The 25,629-nt window shown below is 40.8% G+C and overlaps 1 protein-coding gene across 1 annotated transcript; it reads left to right on the forward strand.

The window, feature by feature from the left end:
- The first annotated feature begins 1,000 nt into the window (after window positions 1–1,000).
- FAM98B (family with sequence similarity 98 member B) lies at window positions 1,001–25,204 on the forward strand. The gene is made up of 8 exons (XM_080931005.1): window positions 1,001–1,088; window positions 9,326–9,471; window positions 10,508–10,642; window positions 11,378–11,556; window positions 13,899–13,979; window positions 14,850–14,966; window positions 21,857–22,024; window positions 24,314–25,204. The coding sequence occupies exons 1-8, from the start codon at window positions 1,018–1,020 to the stop codon at window positions 24,704–24,706; spliced, it is 1,290 nt and encodes a 429-aa protein (XP_080787131.1). The 5' UTR covers window positions 1,001–1,017; the 3' UTR covers window positions 24,707–25,204.
- Window positions 25,205–25,629: the final 425 nt, after the last annotated feature.

The following is a 25,629-nucleotide window of genomic DNA, read 5'->3' on the forward strand; positions in this document are numbered from 1 at the left end:
CTCATCTGTCATTATTTTCTTTACATTCAAACAACCCTGAAGTTTCTTTTAACATGAGTTGGCTGGAAATAATTTATGCGACTCAGAAGATGTCTTCATTTTGTTTTTATTTCTTTCTTTTTTTTCTCTCCTTCCTTTCTTTCCTCCCCCGCCCCTTATCCAGTTTAGCTGTTTCTTTGAGACAGTGTCTTACTTTGTAGCTCTGGCTGGCCTGGAGCTCACTATATAGACTAACCTGGCCTTGAACTCACATCTGCCTCCTGAGTGCTGAGATTAAAGGCATGTGGTGACTTTGTTTTTATTTCTTACTAATGTTCCTACTGCATCTGGATCTATACCTTTTTTGCTAACACATCCATATATGACCAGCTGCACAACACAAAATCTTGAGTATGCATTTGAGGTGATATTGCAGATAGATTAACACAACTCCCTTCTTTGGTTCTATATTCATAATGCAATGGTTCCCTAGATCTCTTATTAGAACTCAGGTATTGGCTCAGTGGGCTTATGTTTGTACATATCCTGTTACTGCTGGAGATAATTATAGTTTCCTTTTGGACTTTTTGTTATAAAAAGCAAAATATATGTGTGTGGGAGACTGAAAAGTTGGCTCATTGGTTAAGAATGTGGCTGCTCTTCCAGAGGACTTGATCTGTTGCCCTCTGCTGACTTCCAGAGCACCCACACACACCTGACACCATGTACCATTAAAAAAAATTAAAAATCTTAAGGTTCAACACCTAGAGTAGAATCATGGTATTAAAAGAGGGTGACTTCAACATGTGGTTAAGATCTAACACAAAGATGCTTATTTTTCATTATCCAAAAAAAAAAAAAAAAAAAAAAAAAAAAGCCTATTGTTGCAAACACCGCTTTTAAGGTGCACCAAGCAGGGATTATTTCCAGGCCTGAGTCCCATGGGCTCCACCGGCTACGAGTCCCGGAACCTTGGCGTGATGACGCTGGTTTCCGGCGGGATTTTTAGAGTGACGAACAGCTTTGGGCCAAGCAACCATGAGAGGGCCAGAGCTCGGGCCCGAAACTAGTATGGAGGGGGATGTTCTGGACACGCTGGAGGCGCTGGGGTGAGTGTTCTCGTGGACCATTTCCCAGGGAAACGGACATTGGCCCTGCGCGTGGTCGCTGCGGCACGGTCATGTGCTTCTCCGGGACCAGGCTGCGTGTACGGGGCGGTGCACAGGCCTCAGCGCTCCGGGCAGCCGGGACCCTGGGAGTCGGCGGGAACGAGCAGCTGCAGCGAGAGGCCGGACTGCCTGGGGCCTTGGTCCCTCTGTCATTACCTTCAGCCTGCAGCCTTCTCTCCTTGGACCGGGGGTGGAGGGGGGGGAAGTGCCCTTTGTGTGAATGTAGATCCCGTGCCCGCCGCACCGCAGTCGTCTCTGGACAGTTGTGTCTTACGCTGTTCAAATCGGTGGCTCGGGAGGACTCCCACTTCTTAGACTGGACTCTTAGTTGAGTGCATGCCCCTGCATTTAACCTTCTCCATTCCTTAAAGAACGTTTGTGTGATAGGCAGGAGAAATGACAGTTTTCAGAATAATATTAGCAGTTTAGGTATTATGAGGAGCCCGGGGGTGGCGGTGATGAGGCGATCTGGACACGCAGTGTTACTCCCTTCCATCCTGGCTTTCTTCACGGCGCTTGCTCTTTTTACCTGTTTGTCTCATGCACTTCACCCAGCTCTCGGGAAAATAGATACCTTGTCAGCTTTCTTTACTTACAGATTCCTGGCAACACACTAGAGTGGGGTCTGTCACAGCGAATAGTGGCCAATTGAAGATAATGTTCAAAGGAGGGTGCGTACTTGTGCGCAAAGGGCCAAACGGTTGAGGATTAATTAACAGATCTCTTTCTTAACATTGGCGCCATCTGCACAGTCGGTTCCTTCCTACAGGCAGTTTCTTTTTAGGGTAACTGCTCCTAAAGAATCTTAAAACCATCATGCCCGGCCCCCTTATTTCTGTTCCCTCAAACTACATTGTTCTTATATAATAGCAAGTGTAACTTTTGTTGCACCTTGATAATGCATACTTTGCTGTTACCCAGCATAGCAGAACCTTGCATTTACTTGATCTTGAATAAAATGCTAAATGAAAGAACAGAACCAGCACGATTATTTCAGGGCTATTTGTATTGCTATGAAATTCTCTTAACCTTGCCTGGGGAATATAACTAATACGAAGTTAAAATACTTGGTGGGTTTAAGCTCCAGCCTGGCTCCCAAGTCAGACATTTAAAATTTTGGGGATCTTGTAGCCATTTATGAAATGGGAAGACAGTGGTTTTATTCTTTTTTATTTCTTTTTGTATTGGATATTCTCTGCATTTACATTTGAGATGTTATCCCCTTCCCCGAATCCCATCCCCCTCCTCCTCCTCCCATTGCCACCATGAAGGTGCTCCCTCTCCCAACCACCCTCTCTCACCTCAGCACGCTGGAATTCCCCTACATTGGGAAAACAAGCCTTCACTGGACTAAAGGCTTCTTCTCCCACTGATGCCAGAGAATGCTATCCTCTGCTGCATATGTACCTGGGGCCATGGGTCTCCCCCTGTGAACTCATTGGTTGGTGTTTTAGTCCCTGGGAGCTATGGTGGGTTTGGTTAGTTGATAATTTTTTTTCTTCCCATGGGGTTGCAGACTCTTTCAGCTCCTTCAGTCCTTTCTCTAGCTCTTTTATTGGGGTCCTTGTGTTCTGTCTGATGGTTTAGCTGCAAGCATCCTCCTCTGTATCAGTATGGCTCTGGCAGAGCCTCTGAGGAGGCATAAATATCAGGTTCCTGCCAGTAAGCATTTCTTGGCATCGGCAATAGTGCTTGGGTTTGGTGGCTGCATATGGGATGGATCCCTTATGCATATGGGGTTTTATTCTTCTTTGATTCCTTAAATATATTGTTTCTACCATAGCATTTAAGAAAGTGAAATTTGCTGTAATGTTGACATGTACTGAGGAACATTTGTTTCACATCATTCAATATGAGAAGTAAAACTGTTGTGCACTTTAGAATTGGTGTTTCCTGGGATGGCCAAGGACAAGATTTTGAAGTTTGAAAATCCCCTCTATGATAACGAAACGTGGGAAATGTTACTATGTATGTTATAATTGATCACTGTCTTTTCAGATCTTCATGTAGATTGAAAATAATGTATTTTTTATTGTGATTAAACCATGTAGCTTATCTGTGAAAGTGTTTTAGGTTGTCATATAAAGTAAGAAATTAATGAAATGATCTTAGAAAGGAAAACTGTCAAAGACCAACATAAAGATGTCATGTGTTACAACAAGAACAAGAACAACATCGGTTAAGAGTCAGTTTTCTTTTCCCTGAAATGAGTATTCTGAAGCTGATGACTGGATGCTTCTTTGGTTATAGCCTATGATTTTTGTGAACAGTCTGTCTTAGCTAGTTGGTTCGGCTGGGCAAACCATGCAGAGAACTGATAAAAAAAATTAGGATCTTGTATATACTACCGACTCGCTGAGTCATAATCTTCAGAGGTATATTTTAGTGTTGCAGATGCTATAAAACTTCATAGTCTAGGATGAGAATCACTCTTCATTTCAAACATTTATGGAGTATGGCTATTGAGGAGTCTTGGACGCTGTTCTGAGGAGTCAATTGGTGAGCAAAACAGACTTGGTTCCTGGCTTTATAGAGCTAACATTTAGAGTAAAAACAGACGGGGTTGTCCATTATGCACTGTAATAAGTGCTTTAGGGCTGGAGGGATAGCTCCGAGGTTAAGAGCACTGACTGCTCTTCCAGAGGTCCTGAGTTCAATTCCCAGCAACCACATGGTGGCTCACAACCATCTGTAATGAGATCAGATGCCCTCTTCTGGTGAGTCTGAAGACAAAAACAGTGTATTCACATAACATTAAAAAAAAAAAAAAAAAAAAAAAAAGTGCTTCAAAGGAGAAATAAGAGCAATGAAACAGAAGGCTTCTGGGTTAGAGATAGATTCCTGAAGATGTGATAGTTGGGTAGGAGGGGTGAGTAGCAATCCACTAAGTAAGATTAGATGAGAAAGGACTTGAAAGTTCCTTCTGCCATCACACTGATTGGGGGATTTTATTTAATTGTTTGGGAAGGATGTGCTGGCTGCTTAGTGGGCGCATCATAGTGTAGAGGAAAGAAGTGCATTATGGGACTTAGTAATGGTCCTTAATGACTAGTCCCTAGTACTCAAGGATTCATTTCCTCAGCCAGTATTTATTAAGCAACAAAGTGAAATGACACACCATGGAAAACTGGTTAGAGAAGACAGTGAAGATAGAGGGAGCCAGAAAGTACGACGAAGAATGCAGAGGAGCCAGTGCCATGGTAGTCTCAGTGAGGTGAGCGTTTGTTTGCTGGTGAATGATGAGAAAAACTGCAGAGATAGGAGGTGTGGTCAGGGAGGGCCGTGCTTCAATTCATGATTTGGGAAGTTTAATGGTTCTAGTAGTGGCAATGTCCAGGGAGAAAGTGATAGATATGAAGTGGAGAATGTTGGCGAAAAGGAGGTGAGAGAGCTGAAGGCTTGGGATGTTAGTTCTTGCTTGTGGACTTTGGAGAGATGAAAGATAATGGTAAAAATGGGTGGGGAAGAAAATTGACCAAAACAGTGTTACATGCACAAGAGGCTCCCAGCTGGAAACCCTAGGAGAAAACCATCCAGAGCTTTAGACAGCAGGGGTAGTTGTGAGAACAAACACCAAGGAACTGGATGAAGTGAAACACTTCTGGGGTAGGAATACCCTGGGATGAGATGGAGACTAAAGGAGAGTTGTTTACAGATTGGACAGTGTGGCTGAGTATGGGAAGCAGAGAGGTTGGCAGCAGGACCAGCAGGATGGGTAAATGGATGGAAAGAAAGGGCTCTTATTGTTTATGTTGGCTGATATTAAAACAGTAAATTAGAGGTCTGGAGAGATGGCTCAGTGGTTAAGAGCACCAGCTGTTCTTCCAGAGGATCCAAGTGTAGTTCTTAGCGCCCACATTGGGGGAATTAGAACTAGTTGTAGTTACAGTTTCAGAAGATCCAGTGCCTGTATTTACCTAATGCACAGACACTCATGCAGGTAGAATATTCATAACATAGAATACTAAATAAAAAATAATTAGGCCCTGGGTGATGTTTATTTGAGGAAGAATCATAGCACTTTAATGGACTAAAGCCACGGTTTATTTATCTAGGTGAAGCAATGTCAAACCAGCAATTATGGTTCTAATAAGTGGTAATGGGTTCCCCAGGTATTTAGGATAACAATAGCACTTCCCCCAATTAAATATGAATGCTGGAATGGTAGCTTCAGTCAACAACAGGATTCCATTGAAATCAAGAATGCACATCTTAAATGCTTGCTGTCTTGTCTCAGAGGAAGGTGTCATGGTGAGTATCTAGGACGCACTGGTGCGGTAGGAAATTACCCTGGGGCTGTGAGTGCAGATGGGCTGCTGAAGCCCAGAGGACTCCACCCAGCACAGTGTAGACTAGGTTTTGACCAGACACTCAAGTGTCTGCTTTAGTCAGAAACACTGTTTCATACCAAACTTACTGTTACCCCATAGAGTATTTTTAGATACTACTGCTATATAAATTAAAAAAGAGACATTTCTGGAAACTTCAGTGGAAGTGAAGGACACGGGCAATAGAAGATTGTACAGCGTAGGTTAAGTTGCCATGATTATGGCAGTCCTAATTGAGTTACGTATCTGTTTTCACTTTGCTCATGTGTAAAATGAACCAAAGTACTCCCCTTGTGGGGGATTATGGCGATTAAATGAGGTAGTGTGCATACTTTCCATGGAGCAGTTTCCATTTATTGGTGACTTGCATTTTATTCCGTTAGTTGCATCATTTTCTCTGTTTTCATCTAACCTGATGAGCTGAGATATTAATGATTATGTTTTTTTCTTTTTCCTAAAGTCGGGATTTTTTTGGTGATTTGATCAGTTTTTGTTGAATCTTATAATTGCTTTATTGTAGAATAAATACAAGTGGGGAAATGAGTGTTTACTCTGAAGTCTCAGTGAGAGGCTCTGTAAGGCCTGGAGGGTGACACACTGGGAGCACCTTCAGCCGGAGCAGTGTCTGCGCCAGAGCTCTGCCTTGTCTTGGCTGCATCCTGACTTTGGTTGTTTCATTTAATAGCAAGTGTTGACAGAGGTTTAAGAGCTATGTAGAGTGTTTGGGGTCATATCTGGGCATCAAATCTTAAGGATATTGCTTACTTATCTGTTGGGGTTACAGAATTAGGATTAGGACCTACTTCAAAACATTGCTGAAAAGATTAAATGATTTATAAATATCTATGTCTAGCTCCATGTCCAACTTGCTATTTAAATCTCATTAAGGAGTCGAGGCTGGACTCAGATTTAGAGATTCCCTGCCTGCATCTGCCTCCCAAGTTCTGGGACTAAAGTTGTCCATCACCACCGTCAGAGAGGCTTAATTTTTTTTATCTTCAAAAAGTAGATTTGAAAATATTCCCAGCTAGGTAGTGGTGGCACACCTTTAATCCTAGCACCCAAGGCAGAGGCAGGCAGATCTCTGAGTTTGAGGCTAGCTTGATGTACAGAGTTCCAGAAAATGTTCTTAATGAAATACAACTCATCTTTTACTCAGTAGGTAGTAAAAAACAAGTTTGGCAACTTTAGTGAGATTTGGGGGAGCGTGTACGATTGCTAACTGGATGGTAAAACTACAGTAGGGACAATTTATGATTTATTAGTAGATGGTGGATTTTACACCTACTTAACATTCCTGTCTACTCAAGGATGCATAATGAACTCTCTGGAGAAAAGGGTCATAAGTAGAAAGCTGAAGAAGCCCTGCTCTGACTTCTGCAGATGTGTGTGAAGTAGGCCAGTCTGTGTTTAAGCGAGGTACCAAACAGTGCGTGGTGGCTATCTTTTATCTCAAAGAAAAAAAGTATGCTTATATTTATGTTAAAAATAATTGCATCCAGCCAGCCCAAATTAACTAATACAGTTATGTATGGGGTGGGCATCCATATAGAGGAGATAAGATTCAGATGGCAAATTAGGGGTGTGGTAGCACATATCATAGTTCCAACACTGGGGAGCAGAGCTGACCAGCCTGGACTTTGTAGTAAGTTCAAGACCAGCCTGACCTTGTACACTGAGGTCCTATTTAGAAACAACATGGTAAGTGATATTTGTGTGAATGTATCGTGTTTTGGAAGCTAAACTTTAAAACTGTATCCTATATGATTATACAGTAAAATGGTAAAAGTGAAATAAAATAAAGGGAAACAAATTCCTAAAAATTAAATGGCAAAACAGTCTTGTTTATCAACTATTGACGAGGTGAATCATCTGTGAATGAACCCACATTGGATTTTGAATTAAAGATGAATGTCTGACTGGGTTGTCAGGAAGATGAGGTAGTATCCATCCTGGGGATGAGTCATAAGACTGACTGGGCATGTGAACGTGCTTTCAACTAGACAGGGAGAGGGAGAGAGAGGGAGGGGAGGAGGAAGGATGGAAGGAGATAGATTGATCAGTGTGAAAACCGAGTGGTTTCTGCTAAGATCTGAGTGTTCTGCCTACTTAAGCCTTAGTTGCAGACAGAATAAGTGTAGAAAATTGATATCAAATACAGTTGTGGTGGTGGAGAAGGTATTTTGGAAATGTAGTGTCTTGGCTGTTATAGCTAGTGGGAATATGTTAAATGACAAAGCTATGAAATAAATAGCCCGGGTTAAGATCTCAGGCCTCCTTTAGCTTTAAGAATGAGAAATTTGCATTTGTGCTTTTTTCATGAGAGTTCTTACAGTTGGGACAGCACAAAGCTTTTAAGACTGTTCAGTACTGTTTGGTTTATAAAATATTTTACATTGCTAGGGGATATATGAAAAAGCTAAGTCTTAGTTACATAGAGCCAAGAGTATGCAGTAAATTGTACAGCTACTCTACCCCGAAAGCAGCCATGATCCCAAATCAATATAGTCTATGTCTGTATTCTGATAAAAGGATGCATAAAAATAGACAGCAGGGCTTGGCAGAGAGGACTAGAGGCTTTTCCCCTAGAGAAGGTAAGAGATTTAAAAAAAAAAGAATTTAAAAGTAAACAAGAAAAATCAAGAGTTCTTTTTGCCTTTCTCTTTCCTTCCTCCAGCCTCTCTCATCCCGTAACTCTTAAATTGATAAGCCTCTGTGCTTTTGATCATTATATTATTACACCTCTATGTCTCTATTTTCTGCCTGCCAGTCTGTCTGTCTGCCTACTAATATATAAACACCCTGCTGGTCTACTGCTGTCGTTTGTATGTAATATAGTCTCAGGGCTGACCATTTTGTACTGGATAATCAGGGTACTCATCTCTGGAGAGGCTAGTCCTCTCCACAGTCGCTTGTGGACTGTTGTTCTTTGTCTGGGATGAGGCCGTTTGAAATCTTTGTCTCCCGTGTTAGCATGCCTTTTGGTACTGTCTGTCCAGGTCTTATTTAAGCAGCTGTTTCTAAGAGAAGTGGTCTCAGCAGAGTTGCAGGATTCTGGCTATCTTTCTGCCTTCTTCCTAGATGCTCCCTGAGCCATAGGTATTGGAGCTCTGCTGCAGATGCTTCCATTGGGTCTGGGCTCCTCTCAGTCCATTGCTCTCTGGATTGTGTCCAATTGTGGTTTCTGTAACCATCTCCATTTGCTGTAGAGAAGCGTTTATCTGTGAGAGGGAGGGTAAGATTTAGAATGTAGTTCATTATGCTGGTCTAGCAAAATGATGCAGCTTTTCTTTGACGACTGACTGGCTAGGTTTTAAGTACCAGGCACGGTTTTCTTCCTGTCTAGTGGGTCTTAAGTTTACTTAGACACCTGATGGTTACCACAGCTTGAGTTTGTACTTTGTGGGGGTCTTGCCATGATTGTATTATTGTTCATAGGTGTCTTAGCAGGGTGGGACTGTTGATTGCTTCCCTCCCTTGGCAGCTTGCATAAAACTGTCTGGTACCATAGGCGCTAGATTGCAAGAAGGAGGCATCAGGCTAGATTCAGCTAAAATAACCGTGTTCTATGTTCTCAGTGTGTCTTCCGCATTAGAGGCTGACATCCAGTCTCTCAGTGGTATCCAAGGGCAGTACCAACAGCCTGTTTGGGGAGTCATTTGGATCCCCCCCCACCAAGAATTATGAATCTGAATAGAGAGTTCTCAATAGAAGAAATTAAAATGTTCATCATTCTTAGCAATTAGGGAAATGCAAATTAAACAACTTTGAGGTTTCATCTTACTCTGGTTGGAATGGCTAATATTAAGACAACTTTTTATTTTTAAACTGTTGTTTCTTCTTTTCTAGGTATAAGGGCCCACTGTTAGAGGAACAGGCGCTCTCCAGTGCAGCAGAGGGTGGGCTGTCTTCACCTGAGTTTTCGGAGCTTTGCGTTTGGTTAGGCTCCCAGATAAAGTCCTTATGCAACCTGGAAGAAAGCATCACGTCAGCTGGTACGCTGCCCTGCTCTGTCTGCCCTCTCACTTAGCAGTGAAGCAAACTGGCAGTGTGTGTGGGGGCCTGTCAACAGGATGGTGGCTGTATAAGGAAAATCATAAATATGGAGAAACTGCTTATTAAAGAGTCTTTGAATTGAATTTTACAGAAATTCAAAATTGATTCTGAAATTTGCTACAAAACTATGAGCCATCCCTGCCTATCTGTGTGGTCATAGGTTTAGTATCATCCTTTGGAAAAGGTAGTATGAACTAGCTGTTTTAATAATTGAAACTTTTGACTATCACTCATTTTGAATTAAGTTTTAAAAATATGTATAATCCTTAACTTAGATATTATTCTCAAGTCTTTATCTCAGAACAAGGATTCATATAGGAATATTGAGATTAAAAACCTCAAAGTACCTTATACAGCTCTTTTTTTCATTGTCATTTATAACTGGAGTCTTCCTGTGACTTGGTAGAATTTCAGATAGTCTGATAAAATGAAAACTGAGTAATTACTGGTTATTTGCTGAGGAACAAGATGTTTTTTCCTTAAAGGAATTGTTTTATTTGTCATACATGACATAATTCATTTGAGGCAGAATGAAGCGTGATGCAGGTTCTCCTAATTATATTAAGAAAGCTGTGAGGTTATCACCCACGGCTGCACTCACTGTCAAAGTCGGAGAAGCAACGGGATTGGACAGTTTCCATGGAGCCCTTTGTCACTGTAGCTCTGACAGTGTTTTCCAGTGTTTGGTTCCTAGTACTCAAAATGTCCAGCTTACCTGATTCCACAGAGGCTTCATTTAGAGAATTAGTAGAGATTTAAATGTAGAAATATTTCCAATCCCATGACATGTTCTTCATCTTCTTAAATTTGGATGTGGCTTTCTGTGTGTGGGGATGTTGTGTGCTTGCATTTACCCAAGCCTTGCAACACCTATCTAAAGACTGACTTGGAGCTGAATGTAGAGTGGAAATCAACTTGTGACAAAGTTTACAGTGGAGAGCGCTCAGTGAGAATGTGTGACTTCTTCTTTTAAAGGGCGAGATGACCTAGAGAGCTTCCAGCTTGAAATCAGTGGGTTTTTAAAGGAGATGTCCTGTCCATACTCGGTACTTGTGTCAGGAGATATTAAGGAGCGCCTCACGAAGAAGGATGACTGCTTGAAACTTCTGTGTAAGTTGTCGGCCCTTGGGTGTTGAGATGCATACGTTCAACATATTTTTGTCTTTCAGGTCAGAATTTATACACTTTGATTATTGAGACATTAGATTTCTTACATACTAGAAAGGCTTTCGTATTTGACTAAAAGTGTCGCACTGTCTTAGACATTTTTACATTAACAGCTTAAACTGAACCAGCACACACCAACACCTACAGTACAGTCCGCAGACCCCTGCTTGTGCTTTCTATGGTATTTTAGCAAGGTCTCCTTCCTCACACCCAACCATTTGTGATGAAGTGGCTGTCATCTCTGAAGTTTTCTTTTTTAAATTCTTTGGGAAATTAGGCTGTTTGCAGATTACTGTATCTTCTTTGTAGTGATGGGCATTGATTGGCTGTTGAGAAACATTTATTGATCACCTACTACTCTTATACCAGGAAATGCCCTAGGTACTAGGAACATAGAACAGAGATAAGACACAAAATAGTTTGTGCCTTTGGGGGTCCTTGAGTGAGGCTTGTTTTTAATTATAAAAGGTTTGGATTATGTATCAATCTGTATTCCAACAGCCATCTAAGGGTCCCCTTAGAGTGTGTATTTTGTCAAACTTTGTGCCATTTTTAGAATAAAGTGAACAATGGCTATTTGTCATTCAACAAAATTTTAATTATTTATTACAATTCAACAAAAAATTTCAGGAAAATTTCATGTACATATTAATGTTATTTTCTGATTTGTTGTTACAGTGTTTTTAAGTACAGAACTTCAAGCTTTACAAATATTACAGAAGAAGAAACATAAGAATTCTCAGGTAGATAAAAACAGTGAAATTTGCCAGGAAGTTCAAGCTGTATGTGATGCCCTCGGGGTCCCCAAGTCAGACACTTCAGACATTCCACTTCTTCTGAGACAAGTGGAATCAAAGGTATCATAGATATATTTTAAATTTTATCAAAAGATTCAGCTAAATGCTAACATGTCAATGCTATATTCTGAACAAAACATCTTTAGATTGTGATATGTAGACTATCAGTTTCAAGAGAAACTTGAATGACTTTAGAGGTCCATAGTGGTGGTAGAGCCCTTGCCTACCATACGGAAGGACCTAGGTGCTCTCTCCAGCACCAAAACAAAAATACTTCCCAAGCTCTATGTGTAAGCTAAGTTTTGGATGTATATATAACTTAGTTTGTAGTTGATATTCAGGTGTCATATCTTAACGAGTGAGTCCTAAGGCTTTGCCAGCGTTTTCTGTGATAGAGATCACTTTGCAGACTGAAGGAGTCCTTTCCTAGGGCTGCCATACGGTGTAATGACAGGAGCAGAGACTTGGCAAGGCGAGAGACACTTGCCATGGAGTGTTCACACCGTGCTTCCTTGACAGCAAACAATCATACTTTCTTTTTCCCCAGTTTTTAAACTGGTTATTTATTTACATTTCAAATGTTATCCCCCTTCCCAGTTTTCCTTCTATACCCTCATTCCCTCCCCCATTTCCCCTGCTCGCTGCATCTATGAAGGTGCTCCCCACCCACCCACCCACTCACCCACCCTGCCTCAGCACCCAAGTCCAAGCATACTTTCTGGAGTGCTCAGTAAGTGTGTGCAAGTGAATTAGTAAGTGTTCTGATAGGGTAGTTAAGAACGGCAATAGCCTTGTGCCTCCTGCATGTCACCTTGTAATGTCACCTGGGCAGTTTCCTATGCCACTCATTTCCTATCAGAAGCAAAGCATTTCTATTTTATTTTTTTATAAGATATTCCCAAAAGATTCTCGTTATGATTGAGAAGGACAGTTTTTACTTTCTAACTTAAGCTGTTCAGCAATGAGACAGCAAATCATGTTATTTACTGTTCTGAATATTTACATGTGGTGGTCAGTGGTTCTGATTTGTAGTGTGATAGACCTGATGTCTGAGTGCAGGCACTCAGCTCCCTCTGAAACAAGTCCGCTGAGTCTCCTTGCCTTCTAGACATCTGAGACATTGCATGTGCGTGCGGCAGGGTCCTCCTGAGTGACAGGCAGCAGCTGACCCCTGGGTGTTAGATATGGAGAGTGAAGTGACCCTGCAGGTAGCTAGGGCATCTGGGGAACTAACAGAAACAGCCTTAAGGAAATGGTGCGGCTTCCTGTACAGTGCCTTGTGGTCATGATGGAGGTAGACTGCTTTGAAGAGCAGAGGATGTACAATTTGGGGCAGTGCTGTAGAGGCTTGTTCTAAGTAATGTTTACATATAATTCTCAAGATACAATCTGCATTTTAAAAATTCACCCGTACTCAATGTACAGAGCAGTGAATTTTAGTCTGTTTTTTATGTTGTATAGCTTTTATTATTGACTAATTTTAGAACATTCTAAACACCAGGAAAAAGAAAAAAAAAACCTGGTCCTGTTTTCAGTCATTTTTTATTATCATCCTAGTTTCCAAGGTGACCTTGAATTTTTTCCTTGAATTTGTTGTGTATCTATGGATGTCATTTTCTCTGCATGCATGTATGTGGACCATGTGCATGCCTGTTGGATCCCTTGGACATGGGGTTACAGGTGGCTGTGAGCCACGATATACTTGCTGGGACTCAATCGTTGAACCATCTCTTGAGCGTGATTTTGAATTCGTACTTACTGCTCTGACTGTTCGCTGTGGTAACTGTAGGAGGGTGAGTGTAGCTCAGATTTTCACTCTGGTCAGCTTCTCCAAGGTAAGTGACTATTATTGGAATGACCTGTGATGTTAAGAAAGGAAAAGTAATTATCCAGTGTCCTGTTTACAAAATAAAAATGATACTCTCAGTCAGTGGCCCTGCAAACGCACTAAAATGTTTGTCAGGACTGAAGAAGGAGCTTGTCCTGTGTTGTCTTGTGGAGCAGTGAGAACAGAATATGTACCAGTTACGGTATTCATTTGAGAAAAATCGATGTACTTGTTAAATGTCTTGGTTTCCTTCCTGAGAGTTTACCAGGAAGTAAATATTGCCATGTTAGAGGAAATTCCAAAGTCATTGAACACTCCCGGTTTGAACTTGACACTCTGAACTCTAACCTGGGCAAGAATGCTCTGTGGTTTGAATTCATGTAACTGGCACTCTTGTGTGCCGGGGGTTTGGCACTGCTGTGATCCTCCTTCCTGCTGGGTGAAGGTGTGTTGTTTCACGTTAACATGGTCATTATTCAGTGTTCAAAACAGCACATCAAAGAAGAATAAGATGGTTTATATATATGTATGCCTATATATAATTCTTTTTGTAATCTTTCATGTTTACTTTTAGGTGAAGGATATTCTCTCTAAAGTCCAGAAAAACCATGTGGGAAAACCATTGCTAAAGGTTGATTTAAGTTCTGAACAGGCAGTAAGTGGTCCTTTTACTAGTTTTTATAACGGAGGGCATAACTGTATTAGTTGATTTTAAAACATGTTTGTCACTGTAATGAAATACTCATGGCAGGCTGCCATTAGTAAAGAGACTTAGCTTGCAGTTTTGAAGACTGAATCTAATTAATCCACATAGTGCCAGCTGTGGCAGGGCCGTGCTTTGTCTCTGGCACTCCTGATGGCAGGCAGGGCTGGTCTGTGTGCATAAAGAAGGTACCGATGAGGAGGCACCCAGCCTCCTTTTCAGGGTCTTACCTATAGTTAGTTGACTTAAGACGTCCCCCTTGTCCCTCTTCACATCCTCTCTGTGCTCTTCTCTCCTATATCTCCCGCCTCACAGACCACACTGCCAACAGGAGCCTTTGAGGGGACAGGCAACATCCAGCCCATTATCGCACTGGCTTCTCTCTTTTATAAATGGACTTTCAGTATTTCGGAGAATTAGAATTGATATTCTAGAGTAATCTATCACAACACTTTAGTCAAGGCATTAATTTAAAATATCTACTTAGTCCAGAATATTTATAGTGGCCAATATGTTAGAGTTGTGATTTGAAAGGATAGTTTGTGAAGCCAGCCAGATGGGCAGTTATTGGCATAGTCTTTCCTTATTAATGTGTACTGCTTAGTAAATTGATGTTTTATTAATGAAAGATATGCACATCTTTTATAGCTTCTGAGCACTATAAACCTTTTCCATTAAATGTTATTTAAATATTTTTTTCATAGTCTCATAGGATCTTAAAATGATCATTTAGTATTTAAATAAAGTACAGTGATTTTCAAATTTACTCTCTGAGGAAGAATCAGAGTCTAATATTTATGGTTTCATCCCCAAACTCTTTAGGAAAAACTGGAAAGAATTAACGATGCTCTTTCCTGTGAATATGAGTGCCGCAGGCGGATGTTAATGAAACGATTGGATGTGACGGTGCAGTCCTTCGGATGGTCCGACCGAGCCAAGGTGAGGCTGCGCTCCCACTAGTGTCCTGTAGATGGCAGTGTGGGGCAGCTCCTGCCATGCTCTCTCTGCTGACGACTTGTTCAGTTACGAATGCTCTTCCATACAATGATGCTCGTTTCCTACAGGCCCGTGTTTGCTAGTGACATTTTCCCCTGGCTTTCACCTTTGTTTTTAATGTTCATGGCTTGATTTATACCAGTGCATAAAGGAATATTGCTGTGAGCTGGCTGAGGTACAGATAGTGAATAACTAATGACGAAAGCAGTGTAGGATCGGGTTGAGGGAAGAGTGATGTTGGAATAGGTTTCTTGTGTTTCTTAGGCTATATTGCTATGGCATGTCGTCTCATTGAAGGGAGTTGAGCGGTGGAGCCATTTCCAACTAGAAGCTTTTCAGATAGCTTGGTGCCTTTGATCTAGTGTTAGTCTGGGGTTCTATCTGTTCCTCCTACTTCATAGTGTAAGAACTTTGAAAGCAGTAAGTAGGGGCTGTTTTAAGGGCTGCTGTCTTGAGCTCTGTAACATCCAGTATATGGCAGTCCCTGATTGCCATTATTCACCTAGCAGCTTTTCCAGTGCCCTTCACTTCATATCTGCTGCCTGCTGTTCAGCGTTGACAGTAGAGCTTGGATATTACCTCGCTACTACTGTGCGGCACAAGAAGCTTGGTTCCCACCATGGTCTGGTCAGTGGTGTCTAGTGAGAAATAACCTATCCACCTTCATGAGTGGTCTGACCCCGGCCTTGAGGTTTGTTCTTACAGGAATGAGTTTGTTCTTGTGAAGTGGGCTGTTTAAGGTGCAGCTGTCATGAACTTGACCCGTCTACAGCATAGTTTTTTCTCTTTCCACATCATGTTCATGTTGGGATGTAACTGGGGGCCTTGCCACCATGCTGTTTGGACTTTTAATCACTAGAACCATAAGCCAAATAAACCTGTAAGTTACCCAACATCAAGGATTTTGTTAAAGCAACACAAGAGCAATATATGAGCTTCATCCAGCAAGTGTCTGGCCTGGGATAGACCATCTAAGACACTAGCAGTTAGAGACCTCAAAGACATGAAGGGAAAAGTTAAACTATTGTTATTTGCAAATACACGATTCATTTTAAAAAATCCTCTGAATGTACTAGAAAATTCTTAGACCTAATAAACACGTAGCTAAGTTACGGGATACAAAACCGGTATTAAGAAAGTAGCTGTTCTATGCAACAGTAGTGTCCTCTTAGCAAATGTTTTTTTTCACATGTCTGTGTTCTTAGGACCAGCTCTTGATGTGCTACTTGTCTCTTCTTGGTCCTTGATATGTCTGTCTGTGACGCATTGCACAGGACACCATTCCTGCGTCTGCAGTAGCACACTGACAGCAGAGATGCCAAGTCAGGTGGCTAGCATCAAGAAGATGGGTTTCTGGATAATTCTGTGGCATCTAAATGGAATGTCCCCGCACCCCCAACCCCTTTGAGCAGGGACTTGCTCTATCTCATTACCTGTAGTGTGTCTGTTTAAGTTACTATTTAGGTCTCCTGGCTTTATTTTTGGAAGATGATTTGTATTAGGAGGTTCTTTTGGTCTAGGTTTTCCAGCTTTTTAGAGTGTAAATTTTCATAGTAATTGCTAACAATCTGTATTCATTGTTGTGGTGAAAATAAAAAAGAATCTGCAGTTACCAGTCCCGCGCTCTCTGCGTGGATCCGTGGGAGCCCCTCCATCAGGGAGCCACATTCCCAGGATGCTTCTCTTCCGAGCGGTCTACGAACCGCCCCCTCCTGGCTGTCTCCCAGCCAGATAGGAACTTTGCTCACATTCCTCAGAGCTTGGTAAAATCATGACTCAATAATCAATAATTTATCAATCAGATTTATATGTTAAATTTTCAATCCACAGTCCAGCTACACAATAAGCTTACAACCACCCACCTAGATAAGACAAATTGACCTTTAGAAACCCTTGAAAATATTCATGTCTACCTATCACCAATTAAGACCTCCTGGATCTAGATCCTCCTTCTCCTGCTCCATCTTGATTCTCCCTGCTCCTTTCTTTCTCCTTCCTTCTCATCAGATGATAGGCTGGACCTGCCTTGCTGCTTAATGACAGCATCCTACAATTGTAGTCTATTGTAATAGATACCCTATCGTCAGCTTGGGTAAAGGTTTGCCAGTCTTTCTTTAAAACTCAATATTTTGGTTAATTTTATGTGTTGTTCTTTTATCTCTTTCATTAATTCTCCTCTGATCTTCATTATTCTTTGCTATCTTCAGGGCTCTGGATTGGCTGATTGTTGCTTTTCAAGAGCCTTGAGATGCACCTCTAGGTTGCTGACTTTATAACCTCAGAATTTTTACTGTGTGAGCTTCCAATGTAAACCTTTCTCTTAGGCCCACCTTTTAAGCCCCAGAGGTGCTGAAAAGTTGTATGAATGAATTTTCCTTGTCATTCATCACTAGGAATTTTAATTTTTTTTTTCTGTATTATTTTTTGGGTGACCCAGTATTAATTCAAAAATGCATCATCTAGTCCCCAGTATTTTTGTGGTCTCTTTTTGATTTCAAACTTTATTCCCTTGTGTTTTAATATGAAATAAGGGATTCTATCGGTCTGTCTGTCTGTCAGTCTGTCTGTCTATCTATCTGTCTATCTTAATCTTATCTTTTTCTTTCTTTTATATTTGTTGAGACTTAGATTTCTGTCCTATGATGTAATTGATTTTGGAAAAAGGTCCTGTGCTGCTGAAGAAAAAAATGTATTTCCTGTTTGTTAGGTAGAATGTTCTGTATATTTCTGTTATGTCTAGTTGATTCATAGTGAATTTTAGATCTGAATTTCTCTACTTGCTCTCAGTTTAGAAGATCTATCTAAACATGAGAGGGGACCATTGAAGCCACTCCTGCCTCCTTATTGTTTCAGGACTCATGTGATTTTTATACCTTTTAGTGTTTGTATGAAATTAAGGGCTCCAGTATATTCAGTTCACGATTATTGTATCTTCTTGATGAATCGTTCTCTCTGTTAGTATGTAATATTTCTTTTTATGTCTTCTAAATTTGGGTGGAAGGTCACTTTATCTGACATAAGGATAACTGCCTGTTGTTTAGTTTCCATTTGCTTGGTAATTTATTTTCCATTTTCCATTTTTTCTCCTATCTTTGCTAGCACTTTCTTGAAGATAATACGTAGTTTTTTTTTTTTTTTTTTTTAAATCCATTCTGATAATCTATTTCTTTTTAGCGGTGAATTCAGACTTTATAATTCTGGTTCTTATAGACAGAAACTTACTGTATCCTGTAAATATACTAGATGTTTTGTTTTGCTGGATTATTGCTGTCTTCTTTCCTTTTCCTGTGTTAGTTTCAAGAGTTTGTTGAGTTGCTGTGTTGGGTTTAGTTGTTTCTTTCCCAAGTCTTATTTGTTTATCTGTGCTTTTCATGGAGTATAGCTGTCATGTATTAGGGTTAAAAAGACAGGCCTGCTTGCCTGCCTGTCTTCCTTCCTTCCTTCCTTCCTTCCTTCCTTCCTTCCTTCCTTCCTTCCTTCCTTCCTATAAAGTATTCTATTAAGAATTCTCTGCAGTGCTAGATTGGTTGGCATGAATTGCTTTAATTTGTGTTTGTTTTGAAAAGCTCTTCCTTTTCCATCAGTTTCGGAAAATGGCTTTCCTGGGTATAGCATTCCAGGGTCACAGTAGTTCACTTTCAGAACTTGAATATTTCATTGCAGGCTCTTCTGGCTTTTATGGTTGATGAAAGGTCTGGGGTCATTCCGATACAGCCTTTGTGTGTGAGTCGATTTTCCCTATGTATTGGGTTCTTCACGTTGTATTTGAGATTATGACTATGGCATGTTGTGTGGAATTTCATCTCTGATCATGTCTGGAGGGAGTTCTGTATGTCTCTTGTGTTTAAATACTATTTCTTTCTCTGTTTGGGAATGTTTCCTGCTATGTCTTCAATAAGTAGTATGCCTATTCCATTTCATTTTAGCTCTGAACTTCTTTTACCCCAGATTTCTTGGAAATTTCATTAATGTTCTTTAATATTTCCTTCTTACCCGTCATATATTCATTACCCATGCACATTATATATCCTTTCTTTTCCCTTACACATCATATATTCTTTCCCCTTACATGTCTGTGTTTGTCTCAGCTTTGCCCTCTATCCCTGACACATGTTCTGCTGTGTGGTTTTGTCTATTAATGATGCTTTCAGTTGTGTTTATTTGATTTACCATCTCCACATATTTGTCTGTTTTTTTCAACATTTCAGTCCCCTTTTCCTACATAATTTGAATATCTATCTCTAGTTTTACTGACTCTAATTTTACTCTAATTCACTTTACAGACTGTCTTGTTCAGGTCTTGGGTAGATTTCCTTAATTTGTGCATCCATTTCTTTCTGTGACCATTAATTCTTTTAAGTCTCTGAATTATTTCTCAGATACTCAGCTATCTATATCTGTAGTTTGGATTACTTCTTAGGTGTGTTGGAGGTTGGAGATGGGTCATGGGTGGTGGCTGTGTCATAGTCTTTGTGTTACTGTGTTGTGTTTTGTCCATCTGTTGGCGTGAGCTTATCTTTATAAGTTTGACTTCCTCTTCCGTTAGTCCAGTTGAATATGTTATATTCTGTGATTCTTCCCAGAGCACTGCTTCTCAGCCTTCCTACTCCTGTGATCCTTAACACAGTTCCTCATGTCGTGGTGACCTCCAACCACAAAATTATATTTGCTGCTATGTCATAACTATAATTTTGATACTGCTGTGCATTGTAATGTAAGCACATGATTATCTGATATGTGACCCCTGTGGAAGGGTCATTTGACCCCATAAGGTTGTAACCCACAGGTTGAGAACTGCTGTGCTACAGGGATTCTTTGTGAGTGGGACTGGTGAAACTTGGTATTGATCATCCAGTGGAATATCTGAACGATTCCATCTTGGCTGTATACCAACAGGACTAGGATAGGGCTGTGCACTAAGCCAGGAGACAGCCATATGGAGTCAAAACTTTGGTCTGCCCTTGGAGTGAGTCTGTGAGCCCACTGGACAGGATGGGAAATGTCAGACTCACTGCAATCTGTATACTATCTTAGGGCTGTGGTTAGAGTGTAGGACTAAAGTAAACTCGGTGACCACAAAAGTATTGACTCTCAGTCCTGTGGTGAGCACTGCAGAAGTTAAAACCTCACAATGGTATTGACTTTAGAGGCCACTGAAGCCAAAGCTCAGGCCCTGTTTGGATCTCTGAGGCTGTTGTGGTTGGAAGTTTGGTCACATGGTGCTTCTGGAACCTCTGGAGCATCTTTCCCAGATACTGTCTGGGCCCACTGGAACAGAAGACCTGTACTGATGCTCTTTTATGGTTCCTGGAAGCTAGGGCCTGAATGCAGTGGTCCCTGCATCCTCAGCACCTGCAGGTCTGAATGTGAGGTGCATCCGTGTCTTTTGAAGATTGTATTCTAATTTTCATGTGATGCTACAATTTGCTTAACCCCAGTTTTATACCTTTCTCTATATTATTTAACATCAGCAATTTTTCTATATTTCATTTTTACTACTTTGACAATTATTATAAATTTCAATGTGTATTATGGTGGATTCTTAAGGATATTTGCTGTATGAAAGACTCTTAGTTCTAATACTTGAAACTCCTGTGTACAGTTAGATACTGTCATGTTTCACTTTCTCCTAATACTGGGGACATAACCAACTTTCTTGTTAACTTGATAGATAAGAAGATAAACTTACTGATTTGTTTATTATCAGAAAAATTGAACTTGTTCCATGAACTTATTTGTCATTTGAATTTCCTGTTTTCTTTTTGTACCTTAATGCTGTTTCCTGTGACTTCCTGATTTTCTTTTGATGGAGCTCTTTTGTTAAGAAAGTTCATGTATCAGTTTAAGAATATTTCCTCAATTTTCTGATGATTCTATTTTAAACCCTATGGGGTATAATGTACAGAAACTTTAATCTTTACAATGTGGTAGGTTTTCAAGTGTAAGATAAAACTTAAAACAACTCTGCGCCCTGGGATGTCTTTTGGTGACTGTGATGCTTCGCTGACATCATCAGTGCTGTTGTCCCCATCAGCTCGTGCCACACCACAGAGCTTTCCTCTCTGTGATCTGTGGTGCTCCTCCATCATGTTTACATCCGCTTTCCTATGAGGCTCCACATAGCCATTTTCTGTCTCCTTCCGTCAGTCTGTTCTGTTCTCTCCAGTCCAGTTACTCAGAGAGGAAAGGTAGCGGATGTCCTGTACTAGGGTCAGGGCGTGGTTCCTGTTTCAGCATGTCGTGCAGTTGGGAGTTCTCACTGTTTTAGGGATTTAAGTTCCCTCCCTCCCACCTTTCCTTCCTTCCTTTTATCCTTTTGACCTTTCTTCCTTTTATGGATGCTTGTGTCCATCTATAGCTGAAGATGGGGATGATAAACAATTCTAGAAGGGTGTTTTGGGGATTAAATAAGTCCAAGGGTAGTCATTCTGGCACACTTAATAAGTGTAAATGTTACTTTTAAAACTGATAGATTCGTATTATGGATTAGTATGTGGTAGGACTCCACTTTTAAACCCTTTATGTCAAAGTGAGGGAAGCCTGGCCATGGGCAGCACCTCCATCTACACAGTCCCCACCATCGCTTCAAGTTACATTTTGTTTTGCAAGACTGATTACCTGCTTCGATTGTTAGCATGAATGGTATTATGTTGTTCTGTTTATCTGTGTTATTTCTTTTTACTTATTTGACTACATCCATTGCATTAGATGTTAGGACACTTTCTTTTCTGTTGCTTATAGGTATGAATTTGTCTTCTTTTTAAAGATTATAACTGTTACTGCTTTCATTCAGACTTACTTCTTCTAACTTTCCCTCCCTCACTGTTATTTAGGCAAAAACAGATAACATAGCAAGAATTTACCAGCCCAAGCGGTATGCTTTGTCACCCAAAACAACTGTCACATTGGCACATCTGCTGGCTGCCCGTGAGGATCTCTCTAAGATCATCAGGACAAGCAGTGGTATCAGCCGGGAGAAGACTGCATGCGCCATTAATAAGGTTGGCTTTTCTTTCAGTTTGGTGAAAAATGAATATACAGTTTTCGGGTTTGCTATTTTTACATTTTAGCCCCTTTTTCATTTACATCCAGTGGATGAGGAAGGAGAGGCAGCGGGGCTCAGATCCATCCACACTAATCATCACTGGTGTGTGCCATTCGGTTTCTGTAGTCACACCAAAGCTTTCTAACTAGAGGAACTGATTTGCTTTCCCAGTAGCTTTATCCAGAAGTTTCTTTACCCATTTGGTTAGTAAGAATCTTCAGAAATTAAAATCTCTTTTGATCATCCATTTCTTGATTCAGAGTGTAGATCCACAGTGGTTTTCATGTAATTTAAAACATTTGTGACTTTGATTGCATAATGCAGCAGATGAATCTGTAACACCACAGGTGAATCCAGAATGTTTCGCCATCAGCTTGAGCTGAATGTTTTCTCTGTTTGGTTGAGCAGCCACAGGCAATTTTATGATAAAGAACAAAAATATCAAACGAAAGGATGCAATAGTTGATAAGGCTTTCTTCTTTCTTTGCTCTGGGATAGGATTTCTTGCTGGAGGCATTTGGTTTTTCCTCCCCTCCCTTCCCTTCCCCTTCCCTCCCCTCCCCTCCCCTCCCCTCACTTCTACACTTGCTGGGCTCTACCAAGCCCACACTGCTGTCCCTTTGGATGGTTGTTTAAAGTCAGTCTTTTCTGAGCTTTTACTTTTTAGACTTTTTTTGAGAGAGCTTGTAAGCTGGTTTGGGACACCATCTCTATGTATTTGTTGGAAGTCATGGGAGAAGAACAGCTAAGAAAGGTTGGCAGATATGTATGATTTGGCAATTGGGACATTATTGAGAGTTAAAGTTTCTCAGATGTGGAAGTTGTTGCATAGGGAGAATGTATTAGTATTGCTGGCTGGCCTGTAAACTCAGTCTGCAGACCAGGTGACCTGGAACTCACAACTATCAGCTGCTGTGCTTCTGGCTCCTAAGTTGGGGATGAAAAGCATAGACCACCATGCCTGGTGGAAGTTAGTATTTGTGACTTAACTTCTTTGCACTTAAAAATAAAATTTTAAATTTATAATGTCATTATATGAACCCCTCACCTTTCTCCCTCTAATGCCTCCCAAGTACACTCCCCCACACCCTGTGCATGAATCCTCGCTCACTCTCAAATTCATGGCGTGTTTTTCTATGTGGGTTTGACTAGCAGTGACATTGCAATCTAGCTGATTCTTGCATATAAGTTTAGTATTCCTCATAAAAAACGCTGAGTTTTAAAGGTTATTTAATAAAGATTTAAGTTACAGTATTTTTAAAAATAAAGATCTCAATTATTTATATATGTATATATATATATGTTTATACATTACATATTCAGATATATGTATTCATACAGATAGTGATCTCAGGATGAGAACAGTGTTAAAACACAGAATTGGTTTAGTGTATAACTTATGTGCATAGTTTGTGCCATATTGTTCTGTGTGCCTGCGCTTCTACTGTGCAAACTGTGATGTTATTTATAGAATTCACTGCACCATCACGTTGGTGCTTAAAACATTTTGAATTGTGAAACATTTCACGTCTTGGATTGAAAGTTAGGATGTCAATGCTGTAATATTGTATAGTGAGTGTATCACTGACCTAAACTCTGCTCTGTTTTCATTCTCTTGGGGAAAGAGGGGCCTAGTGAGTCTGGCCAGTTTCAGGGACTGTTTGCACCCTTCATTTCTGAGCTCTCTGTAGGATGGACTGCTCCCCTCTGGGGAGGAAATGGCTGCAAACCATTGTTGGGACTGTTGTTCTGCGTAACTGCAGGCTGGATGGCTGTGTGGTCTGTGTGTCAGTGGCTGTAGTGCCCGGAAATGCAGTCTTATTTGGTAGCCACTGCCAACTCGATCCCAAGGAACCATGAGAGTTTCAATTGATAAAGAAACAAACATGAAGTTGATTAATGTAGGTTAAATAGTCTGTGTCTTAAAAACATTTTGCTAAAGTAGTTCTTAATGTAACAAATACCAGGCTTATAAATTCTTCTAAGCAAATTTAAATGAGAGAAACTGACAAGACCGACTTTCAGGAATACTGTGTTAGTTTGTTTGAAAGCGATGCCGTACTCTGAAGAATTTGTCAAACATCACACATTTTTCAGTATTAATTCATACCATGTTCAACCCTTTTCTGTTATTTAAAAGATTTGGCTTCTTTATTCACAAATTATAACTTTAATATTATTTAAAACTTAAATTTTAACTTTGAAAAATAGAAACTTAAAGAAACCTTTTTTGTTTTTAACACAGGTGCTTATGGGAAGGGTTCCAGACAGGGGAGGACGGCCAAACGAAATTGAACCACCACCCCCTGAAATGCCCCCTTGGCAGAAGAGACAAGAAGGCGGAGGGAGGGGTGGCTGGGGTGGTGGAGGTGGTGGTAGAGGAGGTGGTGGGGGAGGAAGAGGTGGATGGGGTGGTGGAGGAGGGTGGGGAGGAGGTGGAGGAGGGGGGGGAGGAGGGTGGGGTGGAAGTGGTGGAGGAGGGGGTGGCCGAGGAGGTTTCCAAGGCAGGGGAGATTATGGTGGGAGGGGAGATTATGGTGGAAGAGGGGGCTATGGTGGGAGAGGAGGGGGCTATGGTGGGAGAGGAGGGGGTTATGGAGATTCATATGGAGGTGGTGGTGGGTACAGAAGATATTAAAAACTGCAGATGTTAGAGAGCACTGCTTCCTACTAGACACAGTAGATAGAGTGTTCTGAGGAACATACTTGAACATCACCCAAGGAAGATCATGATAGTGCCCCTGAGGAAGGCATTCCTGAATACAAATGGCCATTTTATACTATCGGATGGTGACCCTGCAACACGATTTTTTCCATATTCTGTGTACTAAAGCATGCCGTGTCTTTTTAAAAAGCAAACCCACAAAACCTATTTTTTAAAATGTAAATATTTATTACCAGCAACTTGGAACATAGGATGTATTTTATTGTCATGTTTGAATTTAGACTGTAAACTGGTATTTTGTTCAGGATTGAAGCATATAATGACACCTGCCAGTCACAGGAAGGAATCTAGACTCTGGAGTCATTTGTATCCCTTGTGGCTCTCTCCTGTATTGTTAATTCTATTTTACAAAATAGAGGAAGTGTCTAAAATGTGTGTGTGGTCAGTTGTCCTTTTTAAAAATAGGTTGAAATTCCTCTGGTCAGGTTTCTATTAAATTTCTGTTAACTGAAGACATTTTATTTCACTGTGTACATGGCTTATTTGCCAGTTACCTGTGTGACTGACTGAATGGCTGAGTTAAAGGTTATATGACCTAGAGATGGTGGGTGATTACAATGAAACTGTTTTCTAGACACAGCAGATGAACTGGAGAGATGGCTCAGCGGTTAAGAGCACTGGCTGCTCTTCCAGAGGTCCTGAGTTCAATTCCCAGCAACCACATGGTGTCTCACAACCATCTGTAATGGGATCTGGTGCCCTCTCTGGTGTGTCTGGAGACAGCTACAGTGTACTTATATATAATAAATAAATAAACCTAGACACAGCAGGGCAGTTACACACACAAACTCAGCAGCTTTGACAGCATGCACAAGACACATATCTTTGCAAGATCA

Source organism: Micromys minutus, assembly GCF_963924665.1.
Source record: "Micromys minutus genome assembly, chromosome: 17".
Taxonomy (NCBI): Eukaryota; Metazoa; Chordata; class Mammalia; order Rodentia; family Muridae; genus Micromys; species Micromys minutus.

Excerpts from the sequence above, each read along its gene's own strand:
- FAM98B (XM_080931005.1), top strand. The coding sequence starts at position 1,018 with ATGAGAGGGCCAGAGCTCGGGCCCGAAACTAGTATGGAGGGGGATGTT. Across the intron at positions 9,472-10,507 it reads AGAAAGCATCACGTCAGCTG|GGCGAGATGACCTAGAGAGC; the intron begins GTACGCTGCCCT and ends CTTCTTTTAAAG. Across the intron at positions 22,025-24,313 it reads CTGCATGCGCCATTAATAAG|GTGCTTATGGGAAGGGTTCC; the intron begins GTTGGCTTTTCT and ends TTTTTAACACAG.